The sequence below is a fragment of the Artemia sp. Qi Xiang Cuo genome, chromosome 15, assembly GCF_049724085.1.
Source record: "Artemia sp. Qi Xiang Cuo chromosome 15, ASM4972408v1, whole genome shotgun sequence".
NCBI classification, from domain to species: Eukaryota; Metazoa; Arthropoda; class Branchiopoda; order Anostraca; family Artemiidae; genus Artemia; species Artemia sp. Qi Xiang Cuo.
Window position 1 is genome coordinate 57,939,119 of NC_142808.1, and position 15,931 is coordinate 57,955,049.

The 15,931-nt window shown below is 33.7% G+C and overlaps 1 protein-coding gene across 1 annotated transcript in view; it reads left to right on the forward strand.

The window, feature by feature from the left end:
* Positions 1-1,022: 1,022 nt before the first annotated feature.
* The window catches only part of LOC148943909 (uncharacterized), a 141,830-nt gene continuing 126,921 nt past the window's right edge, over positions 1,023-15,931 (forward strand). Inside the window, exons 1-2 of the mRNA XM_089101279.1 lie at positions 1,023-1,134; positions 9,508-9,647. Coding sequence (XP_088957405.1) covers positions 1,098-1,134; positions 9,508-9,647 — 177 coding nt within the window. The 5' untranslated portion in view covers positions 1,023-1,097. The remainder of the gene's footprint in view (positions 1,135-9,507; positions 9,648-15,931) is intronic.

Sequence of the window (15,931 nt, forward strand, 5' to 3'; positions counted from 1 at the left end):
CAGCTATTGGGAAACAACTAAAACAGGTAGACATCAAAAGGAAGCCCAAAGAGCCTCATGGGCGATAGAGTTTGAAAAAAAAGAAAATGCACATTAATTTCCCTCCATAGGCTAGACGTGAATTTTATTATAATTAAAACCCGTTTTTTTCTTGCTTAATTTTTTGTAAGTCTCCTCCAATTTTTAATTTAGCTCCAACATTTTTGCTTCATTGGCAGGGCTGATGAATATTGACTGATGATCTTTATCGTTTGCAATTACCATTAATAAATAATTACTTATGCGGGACCCCCACGGCATCAATAAGTTAATAAAGTTTGTCATGACAAACCATAAAATTTGTCCCACTAACACAAGGATTTCATCTTTTTGACTTAACAGCAGTTTGTCATAGAAAGTAACTGTAATACTCAGACATGTAGTTGAGAAAACCATTTTTTTAAGCATTTTTTGCTTTTAATAGTGAATGAAAATATTTTTTGTTTCTTTTACTGAGCTAAATATTTAAACAAGTATACACGATTATATTTGTAGAAACTAATTCGTATGTTGTTTATTTGAAATTTTCCACACGTCTTCTGGTATTGGTTGAACTTTGCACACTTTCTTGAAAAAGTTAAATAAAGTTTAACTTCTTTCCGATTGCTATAAAGTCGATAAAGTTATGCCATGAAAATGGTTTATTAACTTTGAGGACAGCTTTATTAACTTTACTGACGCCGTGGAAGCCCCGCCTTAGCAATAGCTTCAGCATAAAATGGAGGAAAACAAATTCGACCTATTTTTCGTGCAATTGGTTAAAGGAATAAGACTGTAACCGCTTCTTGCAATCTAAAATAACGAGAATAGGCAAACAAATTTTATCTAGTGTTTTAGAAGGAATATAATACCAATTCATACGTTACTATTAACTATAATTGACTTTCGGAGCGCACATTTTTTACCTGTTTTTACAGCGCTTTCTATTATTATAATTATTTTTTCCATGCCATACATTAGTTAGCGCTATATATGGTGTAAGGCAAAAATACAAAAAATCTTTTTTCTAACATTTATTAGAAATGCTGCTTCGCCTACACATCAGCTGAAGTTCTGAAATGGACTGGAAAAAAAGATCAAGTATAGATAGCCCATGTGAGAAAATGGTTCTTTTTTCTAAATTTGATAGCTTGAAGGTAGGCCTAGGAGGGTTTGATGCAAAATCAGCCAAATGTCTGGGGGAGGGGGGTACTATTATTGGTAAAATTCTATTTTAGCTGCTTTTGGCTATCTTGGAAAGGGGTTGGGTTAGGAAAATGAAACTTTCAGGGATGGGTCTACAGGCTAAAGTATGGGTAAGTTTTTTGTTATTCGTATTATTGACTTATTAATAAAGTAAGCATGGTATACTGTAAGCATACATCTTGCTGCCTTTTTTATGCTCTTTCCGGTAAAATTCTACTTTAGCTACTTCTGGCTATCTTGGAAAAGAGATTGATTAGGGAAATGAAACTTTCAGGGATTAATCTAGAGGCTAAAGTATGTCTAAGGAAGGTATTCTGAAATATCTACCTCCACTCCTCTTTTTAGAGGCTCCTGACCTTTGATGATCTTTAAAAATATTTGTGTTATAAAAGTGAAACCTTGTAAAATAGATCTTCTGCTTAAAATGAAGTCAAACAAAATTGTTTTCAGCTTCACAACTTTGCTCAATCCTGATTTCTAGAGTTTTAAAGATAGGCAAATACATTTCCTACATTTTGAAAATTAACATTGATATGGCTGAAAATACTACTCAAATAACAGGAATTGCATTTTCAGAACTAAAGCCAGAGAAAAAGAATGTTATAGGCCTAACAGAAAATTAAGGTAAAATTTTGTTTTGTCAAAATTTCAATAGGTATATACCTGTCATGTAGGCAAATTTCAGGATCCTCTAGAGGGAGAAGGAGTGGAGATAAGTACTTCAAAATACCTTCCCAGGACATATTTTAGCCTGCAGACCCATCCCTGAAAGTTTCAGTTTCCTAACCTCACCCCTTTCCAATATAGGTAAAAGTAACTAAAGTAGAATTTTACCCTCTTTCCAATTATAACATCAGTTTTGTTGCAAATGAATTTTACCCCCACCCCTAATTATAGGCTATAGGGTATAGAACCTATTTGCACATTAAGGGGGTGGGGGCAAACTTTGTTTCTGATGTAAACAAGAAGTAAGTTTAAACTTTCCCCCACCCCCTTAATGTGCAATTATATACCCTGAATTGGTATATATATATAGGGGTAGGGGGTAAAATTCATTTCCAACAAAAATGATTATTATATTTAGAAAGAATAAAAAAAGGTATCAAGTAGTATGTTTACTCTATTCATAAGTCAATAATATGAATAATGAAAAATTTACCAAAGTATGTCCTGGGAAGGCTATTTTGAAGTACCAACCTCCACTCCTTCTCCCTCTAGTGGGTCCTGATCTTTAAAAAGCTATGTGTTATAAAAGTGAAACCTTGTAAAATAGATCTTCTGCTTAAATGAAGTACAACAAAATTGTTTTAAGCTTTGCTCAATCACAATTTAGGCCTGTAACATTTTAAAGATATGCAAATACATTTATGAAATTTTGAAAAAAAAACAACTATAATATGGCTTTAAATTCTACTCCAATAACAGGAATTGCATTTTCATATCTAAAGCCAGAGAAAAAGAAACTGATAACTGAAAGTTATGGTAAAATGTTGTCAAAATTTCAATAGGTTTCAGAAAAATTTTAATAAAAAACCTGACAGGTAGGCAATATTTCAGGACCCTCTAGAAGGAGACAGAGTAGAGGTAGGTACTTCAAAATACCTTCCTGGGACTTACTTTAGCCTGTAGACCCATCCTTGAAAGTTTCATTTCCTAACCTAACCCCTTTCCAAGATAGGAACAAGTAGCTAAAGTAGAATTTTACCAAAGGAAACTCTCAGTAGAATGTTCATTCTGAAATGTGTGCTATTAATCTACAGACCTAGCATAATATAGACTATTTTTGTTATTTGGTAAAGTTCTGGTTGATGGACTTCTTGCTACTTTGGAATATAGGCAGTTAACTTTCAGAAATTAACCCAAAGGGTCTAAAGCAGTCAGGGAACCTGGGTAAATTACCTTAAATGGAGTAAAAATGAATTTTTCTGGGATAAAAGTGACATTTTTATGAGCAAAAAGTATTTATTTTTAAATTGCTATTTTGTAAATCTGCTAGTATTTTTTCTGTCAACTTAAACAATTTAGCAACATATGCAGGTCACGCCATCTCACTCCCCACCACTTGGAGTGTTCTTGAGTTAAATCTTTGCACAGTAGGCTAAAGCACAGCCCCAGCTACCTGGTCACTCCATGTCATCCCATCAAGATACAAATACATTGACAAGTCAGAGAGCCAGTTTTTCTAGTCAATTGCTGACAAGACCACCATTTTATCATTAATGATCAATATATAGATAAAGATTAGCTGCAATTTGAAAACTTAATTCAATTATTTTAGTTGTTATTTTCTGTCTCCCTTCAGATGGTAACAAATAGAAAAAGAACATACCAAGACAAATTCCTTAATTACAGTTTTACACAAATAGAAGACAATGGTACAATGATACCACAATGTGTTATATGTATGAAGATACTGACTTCAGAATCTTTCAAAAAAAGCTGGTTGAAGAAACATTTAGATAATTTGCATTCACAGCTGTCTTCCCAAACTGTGACAATACTTTGCAAATTTAGAAATATCTGTTAAAAGACAAAGATTGAATAGTAGCTTGTTTGGTGTATTTGATCAGCATCTAAAATCAAGGACTAGCTTTGAAGTAGCCTGTTGATTGCTTGAAATAAGAAACCATACACTATTGGTAAAGATTTGGTTAAACCAGCTGCTGTAAAAATGCAAGAGATTATGTGTGTTCAAAAAGAAGCAAAGAAACTGAATTCAGTGCTGTTGTCTGCAAGAATTGTGAAAGAAAGAATTTCTATATTAGCAGAAAATGTGAAGGAACAGGTTATTTTTGTATTAAAACAGGCTAAATATTTTGCTATTCAGCTTGATAAGACAACTGATTTCAGTAGCAATTCAGAGCTAATGGTATATGTTTGCTACACAGGTGCAGATAATTTGAAGAGGAATTGCTGTTTTATTTTCCTCTTGGGCTGAGATTTCATGGAATTGATGTCTATAATAAAGTAAATGAATACTTCAATGCGCAAAGTTTAAAATGGGAAAACTGTATTTCTGTATCTTTGTATGGAGCTCCAGCTATGCTGGGTCATATGAATTCAGCTTTTGTGAGAAAAAATAACCCAAATATTGAAGTTACTCACTGTATGATCCATTGCCAGGCCCTTATGGTCAAATATTTAGAACCTAAACTAGAAGCCATCATGCATGGTGTCATCAAGATTGTAAATTTCATCAAGAGACATGCACTAAACACACAGCTATTTCATGAATTATGTCAGGAAAGTGAAGCTGAATATACAGACCTATGATATTATACAGAAGTAAGGTGGATCTCTTGCAGAAATGTACTGGATTGAGTATAGACTCTCAAAACTGAAGTTGAAATTTTTATGGTTGATCAAAAAAATATTCTTGCAGATAAGTTTAAAAACTTCCTGGGTTGCATATCTTGCATATTCAGCAGACATTTTTGAGGGTATAAATATAATAAACAAGAAATTGCAAGGGAAGAATATTAATATCATTTCAGCAAGAGAAATAGTGTCAGTGTTGGATTAAAGCTGCAATTTTGGAGACCAAAAGTAAGACAGAACTGGATAGCTTCTTTTTCAAGGTTAGCTTTGTTTTTAGAAGATTGCAAAAATATTGCTTTTGCTGACATCAAAGATACAATTGTAAGACATCTTATTGAACTTAAAAAGTAGTTTTCAAATTACTTTCCGGATCTTGATACAGATACTGTCAGTTGGATTATAGCTCCTTTTAAATGTGAAATTATTATAATACCAGAAGAACCTTCAAGTTTGGCAGAACCAATTCTTAAACTTCAATCTAATACTGAAGCACATATTCAATTTGAGAGTGAACCAAACCTGTTGTCTTTTTGGATGTCAAAAGCTGTAAAGGCTTTCAAAATTGCACATGAAGAGGTGGTAAAAATTGCTGCCATTTGTAACAAATATCTGTGTGAACAAGGGCTTTTTCATTCTAATTAACATAAAAACAAAGAACAGAAATTGATTTAATGCCAAAGACTGTATTCAAATTGCTCTTACATCAAAAAGTCCCAATTTTAAAGCAATTGTATTGAACATGAAACAACATAATTTCTCCCAAACTTGAAGGAAGAATGTTTTCTGTTATTCTTTTTTTTCTAAGTTTTTCTAATTTTTTCAATTCTAATTTCTGTTTGTATCACCATTAATATTATTGTGATTTGTTACAGTAGCCCAAAATGTCAACCCTCAATTTTAACCCAATAGGTTTCAATTTGTTATATTATTATTGCAGTTATGTCTTACTAGATATTAAATTGAATAAATGGTGTTTGAATTAAATTTTTAGTTATTGTTTTCTTTTCAAAATTGTCATGAGGGGCTATATGAAAGATGCTAAAAAGAGGCGATTTCGTGTTTTTTGCCCTTTGTCATGGGGTAATACCAACTTACACAAAAATATTTTGGGGTAATGATTAAAAAAGTTCCCTGACTGCTGGTCTAAAGTATACCTTGGGAAGAAGTTGTCAAGCTACAACCCCCCTTTCACGATTTCTAGAACTTAGAAGACTCTATAGGTAAGACCCCCAGTGCTCATACACTGCCTAATCTTAGATATAGTCTAGTCCTTTCCTACATCTTGGTTAATATACAGCCTATCTTTTTTAAATGTAGGCAATAGGCTTCTAATCTTAGAAATGATGTATATAGGCTTAAATGGTTAGAACTGGATATTTGGAATAGGCTGACAATAATCTTGAAAAATATTGTTTTTCAATGTTAGAGACAAGTTATCCCTACAGCTTACTACTAATAACAACTCACTGGAGCACAAACAGCTGAGGTCAAACAGCTACACATACTCCTTCATCTCTATCTGTTCAAGGCCTCATTCTTTACACCCTCCCAATAAGTTCCCATTTCTCTTGAATTTTTCCTTACAACATCCTCCCACCCCATTTGGGGACTAAATGTCATCTGCCCCTAGATTAGGCTAACTGAATCATGAACTTGAAAAAAAAAACAGGGCTTTCCCAAGTAGGGTTTGCAGGACTACCCTTGAGATATTACAGGGCACTTTATTGGAATATGCTCATTTAAACTATTTTGAGACATAGTTTTTTTTTTTAAGTTACTTACCTTATTTGTTAATTAGATTTAACTCAAAGGCATGTCATAAACAAAAACAATAATTTTGCACTGAATACTTATTTATTTATACTTATTTTTCAACACAAAAAAATTAACTTTTTATGCCTAAGATTTGCCTAAAATATTTGTCCATTGAGGATATTTGACTGCTGTCTCAGCACTTTTAAAACCTCTTTCCTATCCAATATAAAGTTATAAAAACTCAAACAGTCCATTTTGAAGTTGTAGAGAATTTGCAGAATTTCAGAAAGGGTCTCTGCTTCCATCTTGTTTCTTTTATCCATCTATTGGATACTTATGAGCAAAAAGATTTGTTTAGTATTATCATTATAGGCAGAGATGACACATATAGACCATTATTACCATTATAGGCAGAGAAACACATATTGTCATATTTTCAAAAATTCTGAGTATTGCTCTGGCCTAGTATAGGTTTTGAAAGAACTAACCCATTTCTCATGACATTGAGGTGTTTTTTTGTTTTTTTTTATCCTCATCAGCCCACTCTACTGTTTTCACTTACAAAATCAGCTAACAAGGCCAGTTGGTCAAATAACAAAGTAACATTTATTTCAGTACCTTTTTTTGGAAGTAAAAATTGCTTTCCTAAATTTGTTCCCATTTGTAGATGTCCTTCAAGATCCTCCATTTGAATTTTGAGAATGGTACACTACATTTTTTCACATACATTAGGAAGTTTTCATAAGACACTTCAATTTCACTTTTGAAGTTAGTATCCCCTTGTTGGGTAATATTTGTCCATTCAATAGTAGATTTTACATTAAATGATGGGAACTGTTCCTCGTTTCTTCTGGTCAAAGCTTTAAGAGCTTTGATTCAACACATCATTCACTTCCATACAAGGCTGTACCCAGGATTTTTTTTGGAGGGGGTTATACTAAAAAAAAAATTCTGGTGGGGGGTTTACACAAAAAAACCCTCAAAGAACGCATAAAAAATTTGCTTGTGTCCATCTTGTTACGTTTTTACGAGTCAGACAAACATTTTAAGGGCGGGAGGGGGGTTCAAACCCCTACCCCCTGGATACGGCCTTGGTTCCATAATACTTTTTGTACATCCTTCAATCTTTTCAGTTCCTTGCTGAATAATACTGAGTTGGCTATGGAAGAACTTAAAAGTTGGTATGCCTCACTTAAAGGGATATTGAAAAATTTTAGTGTAATTTTTCAAGCCTTCTCTTCTTTAAAAAGAAAACCTTGTTTTCTTGTTTAAAAGATTTCTTAAAATTTTGTCTTTAAATGCATTCTATTACAAGATAGCCAACAAGTCTTTTGTGCAGGACAACCCACACCTTCAATACCACAGTGTAAATTAGTATTTAGTTTTGTAAACACAGTTATTTTCTTTTCTGCTCAAACCACCAAAATTCATGTCTGTATTATCACTGCAAAGGTAATACAACTGGTTTTGCCTAATTTAAATTCATCAATACAGTTCATGCGGAAATTTGATATCTCATCTGGTGTTTCACATGGCAAAGAAGCTACTTTCAGTAACCTTGACTTTATTTCTTCATTTTTGTTGAAAAACTGAACAGCAAAAGGAAATATTTTTATAGCCCTGTGATTGCTTGCATCAGATGAAATTCCATGGAAAGGGGATTTATCCATCTTCAGTGCTAGCTTTCATGCTGAATGGGACTGAAACACCAGTTATCAGGGCTGATTGCTTTGTTCTGGCAAAGCTAAACTTTAATACAGCTGATGAGTCACTAAACATAAAAGTATTTAGCTTGTTCACACAGTCATTTACATAAAACTGTGATAGTGCTTTACCGTATTGTTAGCCTAAGTTAGTTCAGCTGCTTTAACTTTTGTTTCTTCATTCGATTTGTGTTTTATGAAATAAGTTTTAAGCTACTTACTGCCACTTGAAGCATTCAAGCTAATCCTGTGTTTTGCTGATGAGATGTGTTGTTTTATGTCTGAATGTCAACCATGACCAATACTAAAAGCACCATGACCAATACGAAAAAAGTGTCCAATTGGCTTCACTGTTATTGCATCCCTGTTTAAGGTCCACTCATTGGAATAAACTTACACTGACATTTGGGCATTATTACAAAAAAACTGTAGCTGCTGACGAGGAGGGGGATTAACGAATTTTTTTATTGTTTAACGAAAATAAGAGTTGTGAGAAAGTCAAACTTTAGCGTAAAGAACGAGGCGTTGAGGAGGGGACAGCCACTTTCATATACGTACTAAAAAATCGTACTAATAAGAACGTGTTTTTAATTTATTTTTCTTTCATCTCATTGAATCGCCTTGTTTTACCTTACTTTTTATCAGTCCTGGTTGAACTTCGCTGAAGTAAGGATGCTAGGACTGCTTTGAAATTTTTTTTTCACTTTTTTGGTTTTATTGGTCGCATGTTGTTGTGAGTCTTTTTTCTTTTATATATTTTTGTCTTGCTGAGGACGGCCCTTGGACATAGGGCCGAAATATTCATTCAAATTATCTCCACTGTCTTACAAAAAGATTTCCCTTTTGTTCTTCGTACTTTTGTTGTTTGTTTTTACAATTTGTTCAAGGGGTTCTGTAACAATGGGGGAGGAATCATTTTGCAGCCCCAACCTTCCATATATGTATCTGCCAACTTCTGGAGAGCTAGAAAATATTGGCATAAAGATGCTTTTTTAGTCTTCAGGCACAAATTATTGTTCCCTTCTGATTTTGTTTGATAATGTGTATGATATACCTATTAGATTTTCATTCATTGAAAGTTTAATTTAATACATGGTTAGTAATTTGCTTAATTTTTTTCAATTTATATAAAATAAGTCTTGGTTTATCTAAATATTTTTGTGTTGTATAGTTGGATTTCAAATGTATTTCAGTAATTTCCACCATTCACATATTTGGCACAAAAATTCTTTTTTATTTTGTTTTTAGCAAATTATTTTGGTGTTTATTACTACTTTAAAATTAATCTTAAATGTTTAGGGATGTTTCTGATACATATTCTGATTTTAAAAGCATAATCGAATTTTTTCTAACATCCACAGTCAAATGTGCCAGCAGGAAAGACCTTTTCCTTTCAGGAAATGAAATTGTTATGCATAAAATATAGGTTCTAATACAGCAAGGTATTCCATATCTTTTCAACTTAGTACCATTCTATGCAACAGTTCTATTTGAAATACTTTTTCAGTGAGTGAAGGTCATGATGCTCTGAATGGTAGCATCCTTGTCACCCCAGATGGTGAATTCCCTATGTCACAATCTTTCATGAATTTATCAGCTGCAGAGCAGGATCAAAGGAGGGAGCAGTGGAAGAGTGAACTTGCGGAGGTAAGAACAGTGGCACCATTCTATGAAATGGTCAATAAGGAGGAAAATATTGTCTATTAACAGGCTAATATATTTGACAAAAGGCGAAAAAATATGAAGTAAGCTTAAAAATAATTAAGAAACCAAAGAATGATGATTATTTTTAAGTAGTAGAAGAGGTAGCAAAAAGACAATGCAGATATGGAAAAGACTAACGAGACAGGGTAAATACTGAGTGTTTTTCTGTCTCTTTAGTTTACTTCAAAGGCTTAGTGTTGCTGTTGTTCTTTTGTATGTGTGTTTTTCTTCTGTGCTGAGCACTGAAGACACTTGGCAGAGGTTGTTGATGAAACATTTTCTTTGTCTCTTGGCTTTTGCTTTTTCACTGGCCAAAAAATACTTCGTATTTTCGCTTCTCTTTTTCACTAGCTGAAAATTGCCCTCGTTTCTTGGTTTCTTAATTTTTGGACTTTTTTTTCTGTCAAACGTCAAGTGTAGCCAGTGTGGTTTTAGAACATATTTAGGCTAATATATTTAAAGGTTAAATGGGTCAATATTACAGAAATTTTGGTTAATTTTTAACACTATTGAATTTTCATCAAAATTTTATAAGAATTAATTTTAAAAATAACAAAAGATATATGCTAAAATTTAATGTATTAAGTTAAATTGTTATAAAGAGTTAAAAATGGTTAATAGAAGGGAATCCCTTTTCCATAAAAAGAAAAAAGATGGCCATGCTACTATCTAGGGCCGGTAACAAAATCATCTTTGCAGCAAGAATTAGGTAACAGTATTGTATATAAAATGGAGCATATGAACCAGGCTCTAGAGAATAGGGTAGCTAATTAGCCACTAATTGTTTTTTATGTAATATTAATATTTTACTATAAGTGTTTCAGAAATAGCAGGGAAATCAGGCGGACAGCAGGATCAAAAGTAGTGGAGAACTGAATTTGCAGAGGTAGGAATAGTGGTGCCAATTCTTGGAACTTATGGGGGGAGGAGGACAAGAACGTTTTTGGTTTTTAAAAATGAAGGAACGAATAAGATGTTTTCGCTTTGGGAGCTCTTGCTTTTTCCATTTTTTTTTTTTTTTTTAATAAACAAACACACTTAAAAGCATTAGGAAAAATTTTCTCAAGACAGCGGAATTCAATGAATATTTCGAACCTATGTCCAAGGACCATCAGCACAACACCAAAATATATATATATATATATATATATATATATATATATATATATATATATATATATATATATATATATATATATATATATATATATATATATATATATATATATATATATATATATATATATATATATATATATATATATATATATATATATATGTAAACTTACATTAAAATACCAACTTTAAAACTAAAAATATTTTTAAAAACTTTTAAAACAGCCTAGCATTATTACTTCTTTACCAAAACTAATAAAAAAAGATATCACAGGGCAACTGCTCCCCATAAGCTAGACGTAAATAGCGACGAAGACCATACTGCCTTTCCATATTAAACAAACACTTAGAAACAATAGGGAACATTTTCTTAAGACAGTGGAATTCAATTCAGTGGATATAGTTCGCATTTTAATGTAAGTTACATATATATATATATATATATATATATATATATATATATATATATATATATATATATATATATATATATATATATATATATATATATATATATATATATATATATATATATATATATATATATATATATATATATATATATATGTAATACGGGCGTGCTCGGATAAAGATCCAGCAAAATGTAGCCGTAGGGCTTATTAGTCGCCTGAGTGTACGCTGACAGCAGAAATTTAGGGGCGCCGGGGTATATTTGCTTATTGAGAGTTATTAACGAGCTAGAATCACGAACAACTCGATAGATAATATAGATGGTGCAATTCAAAGCAAGGGTTCTCATACATTTGCTCTGATGAAACAGATTGTGTAGAACTAGGGTTATGGAAATCTGTTCATGGTGAGAGCGAACGGTGAACAGTTGTAAAATTTCCTGTGAGAACTGTTCAATGGATTCAGCCAAATCATCAATAATCAGCCACGAGTTCGGTTCAATACTATTGAAAACATCATGTCCTCATATGAATTGTATTGGTATGGGTGGTACAATAGACTTTATTTGATGATTGGACTCCTTCCAAATACTATAGCAATTAAAAAATTCGTTCGATTCTACCAGAAACATTTTCTGACTATTTTGAATTTCTTTAGTTAAAAGTGTTATTTTCCCCGACATTGATGGACCACACAGAAACGATCTGAATGGTGTTTTAAATTCATACATGCTGCTGTTGACAACAGTCGGACTACAACTAACTGTAAATCATACGTGTCCAGTGAATAAGTAGTAGTAGTAGTAATAATTTTCACATAGATCTATCTAGTACAAGAGCAACAAAAACAAAATTTCATGGTCATTTATTCAACATGAAAACTCTATTTGTTCAACATGAACAACGATAAAAAAGACACTTTATGTACAACATTTATTATAAAAAAAACACTTTTGTTCAAACATGAACAACATCAACAACAACAACACTTATTGTCTTAAAAAACACTTTTTGTCCAGCTTCACTTTTTGTACATTAGCACACTTTTTGTGAATTAGCACACAGACAATATTGTACAGCAAAAAAAAAAAAACACTTGGAACATGAACTTTAAAAAAAAGCACAGTTGAACATTGTGAATTTAAAAGGGCCCCCCCCCCAGGGCCGGGAGGCCGAAGGCCGGCCGTGGGCGGGACCCCCACCCCCGGGCGCCGCGGGGCTGGCCGCGGGTGGAACCCCCCACCCCCCGGGAGCTGTGGGGGCGAAGGCTGTCTGACTTATGCTGTCTGACTGACGCGTGTTGTCTGACTTATCTATTTTTACAAAAATGTCTATCTCCAAATTTTTATTTGATGTATTTGCGGGAAAAATGGTGGGGTTAGGGGGGGGGCTAGCTGCTTTCCGATCACTTTTGACAGTTAAAAAGTGAACTAGAACTTTAAATTTCCAATCAAATGAGCCCTCTCTGAAGTTTATACAAGCATCCCTTCCATGAAAATTTTATATGTCCCAAGGCACAACTTATAATATCTACCCCCGGGCCCTAGGGGGTTGTGTCAAAATCGGAGTTTTTTTCAATCTCAATTTTGAACTAATTTTAACAAAATTTATATCTGATGCATTTGGGGAAAAAGGGCTGGGTGAGGGGGGTGGGGGATATTTTCCCTCCGATCTCTTTTGACTGAAAACTTTTAATTTCCAATCAAATGAGCCCTTTCTGAAGTTTATATGAGCATCCCTTCTATAAGAACCATATTTGCCCCCAGGGAATATTTGCCCCCGGGGCATAACTTACAACACCTGCCCCTTGGCCCTGGGGGGCTGTGTCAACCCCGGAGTTTTCGTTATATGACCTTTGAGCTATTTTTAACAAAATGCTACCTCAAAACTTTTATCGAATGTACTTGGAGAAAAAAGGGAATGGGAGGGGAAGGGGCTAGCTGCCCTCCAATTACTTTTAAACCCTTAAAAAATTAACTAGAACTTTCAATTTCTAATCAAATGAGTCCTCTGAAGTTTATACGAACATCCCTTCCATAAGAACCTCATATGCACCCAGGGCATAACTTTCAACGCCTGCCCCCGGGTCCTGGGCGGTTGTGTGGACATTGGAGTTTTGTCATCTGACCTTTGAACTAATTTTCACAAAATGTCTATCTAAATTTTTTTATCTCATGCATTTGGGGAAAAAAGCACCTACTTCTATCCTATTAATCCATGGATAATGTCCAGTAATTCTACCATAAATCAAAAAATTCGACTTATTATGATTCAGTTTCAATTTATTTACTCGCATCCACTTTTCAATCGAAGAAATACCTTTTTTCAATATAGTCATCAACTCATTTTCAGTTCTAGCAGCTACAGTAAAATGGGCATCATCAGCAAAATATGGTAGAATTCCTTTAGTATCGTAAGTATCAAGGTCTAAAGAACAAGACACATTACCTGAAGCTCTACAAAGGTCATTAATATAAACCAAAAACAACAAAAGGGCCCAAAACGGAACCCTGGGGTACTCCAATCGAAATATGTTCAATTTTAGATGTAACTCCATCCATCACGACACACTGAGTCCTTCAACCAAGAAAACTAACTATCACATTTAAAAAATCACCACGTATACCAGCCCAATAGTAGCGAAGTGATTACACATCTCATCTACAACATTATTATTCATTCCTATACTATCTGGACGGACCAAGACGCTACCAGGGCAAGTCACCGACTTAATCAATTTCCAGGTCTTACTTGGGTTACCCTCAACATTTTTAAACTTAACTTTATAATATTCTACCTTTGGCTGTCGGGGTACAGCATTTAACCTACTATTATAAACTCTTTATATCACTTTATCATGAGGATCATTGCTCCTTGTTGACAACTTATGTAAAAAACAGTCTTCTATTAATTGACTGTAACAGACTCTTTGTAATCCAGGGTTTATTCGGAGACACCCTTCTCTTCTGTATTCCTGACACTTCACAACATTCCAAAAACATATCCTTAATCTTACCATACCAAAGCTCAAACTTCAAATTTAAATCTAATTGTTCTTGTAAAAATTTAAAATCTAACTGTTCTATCCTAAGCTTAAATCTTGAAATAGTATTTGAATCAACTAATAATTTCTTAGGCTTAGGGCGAGCATCATTGTTAATATTAGTATTCTTCAATATACCCGGAACTAATATTGCCAAACCAAAGCGATCCGAAACATCATTTAACACAACACTCGACGAATCATGGGGAACATTCAAAAATATATTATCAATTAGAGATGAAGATGACTCCGTCACTCTAGTACAAATATTTACAGCAGGATGCATCCCATAACCTAACATTAAATTCAAAAAATTCAGGGCTTTTAAGTTAGATGCTAACAATTTCAAATCAATGTTAAAATCTCCACACACAAAACACGGCATGTTCTTACGAGTTAGAAGGTCCGTTTGTTGCTCTAATAATTCAAAAAAACAATCTACTCTAGCTGAAGGGGGGCGGTAACAAACAGCAATGAAAAATGGGTCACCATTCTTATCAACCTCCGCAACAAAACACTCAAAAATCATGTCTCTATTAACGGACAAATCATCCCTAACCTTCGCATTCAAATCAGTTCTAATATACAGGGCAAGTCCTCCATGCTGATGGTGAGTATGGCTCTTAACATGCATATTATAATTTAAAATATCCAATAGTCCAGAATTATTATTCCTTAACCATGTTTCAGTAAGTGCAAGAATATGAAAATCATATAGCATACACAGCTCCGACAAATAATCCAATGTACTATTTAACCCCTGACAATTCAGATGAAAAATGCCAAGTTCAGCCGGTGCCAGTCTAGTATGTAAATCAACTGGCCAATTATAATTAACTTTCGGAAAAACATCATCTACCCCCATATCAAAATCCCTGTGAAGTACTCCTAATCCTAAATCCGAAACACTCAATGGATTATTCTCAAGCCAATCCAAACGATCATTACGAACAATTAACATTTTTTATAAATATATATATATAAAAAGAAAAGGACAGAACTCTTGTGGCCAAACTCAAAACCGAATCGGGGTTTTACCAAAAAGGCATCTTCTGATTTTAGCTTAATATACAGGTTAGCACACAAAAAAGGAAGAACGAATATTACGGAAACATTTACTCCAAGCTGGGGGTACCAATACTCTTGGAACATCCGACAAGCAAAAAATGTGCTTCTGAACCATCTTGCTGTTTGTTTAATAATAATGCAGCAAGGACTCAATGTTTATGTTGACATCCAATGTGTACTTTAAAAACATAACCTACCTCTGGGATGTGAGAATGCATCTAATTCCTGTACTAAGGATATAGGGACGCACCAGTTCGAATATGTAAATTTCCCTCGAAAAGTGAAATTCAAAATTGGATTAAACACTCTAAGAAAGGAATTGTCAAGAACCTCCGTGCAGCCAGTAAAAGCAGTTCAAGCCACTTATGATAAACCAAAACAGTTTTCCAGATATTGTATATGAAAGCAGAATCAGTTCTTCTTACTGACTGATATAAGTAATGGTCACGTGTATTGAAGTTCTTGATCCAGCAAGACAGATTGATAGCTCAAAATTGAACGGCACTGTCAGCCAACCAAGCTTACAACTCCCTTAACAACTTCCACGTATATCACCCTAACTTGACAGAACATGGTAAAAGCGATTTATT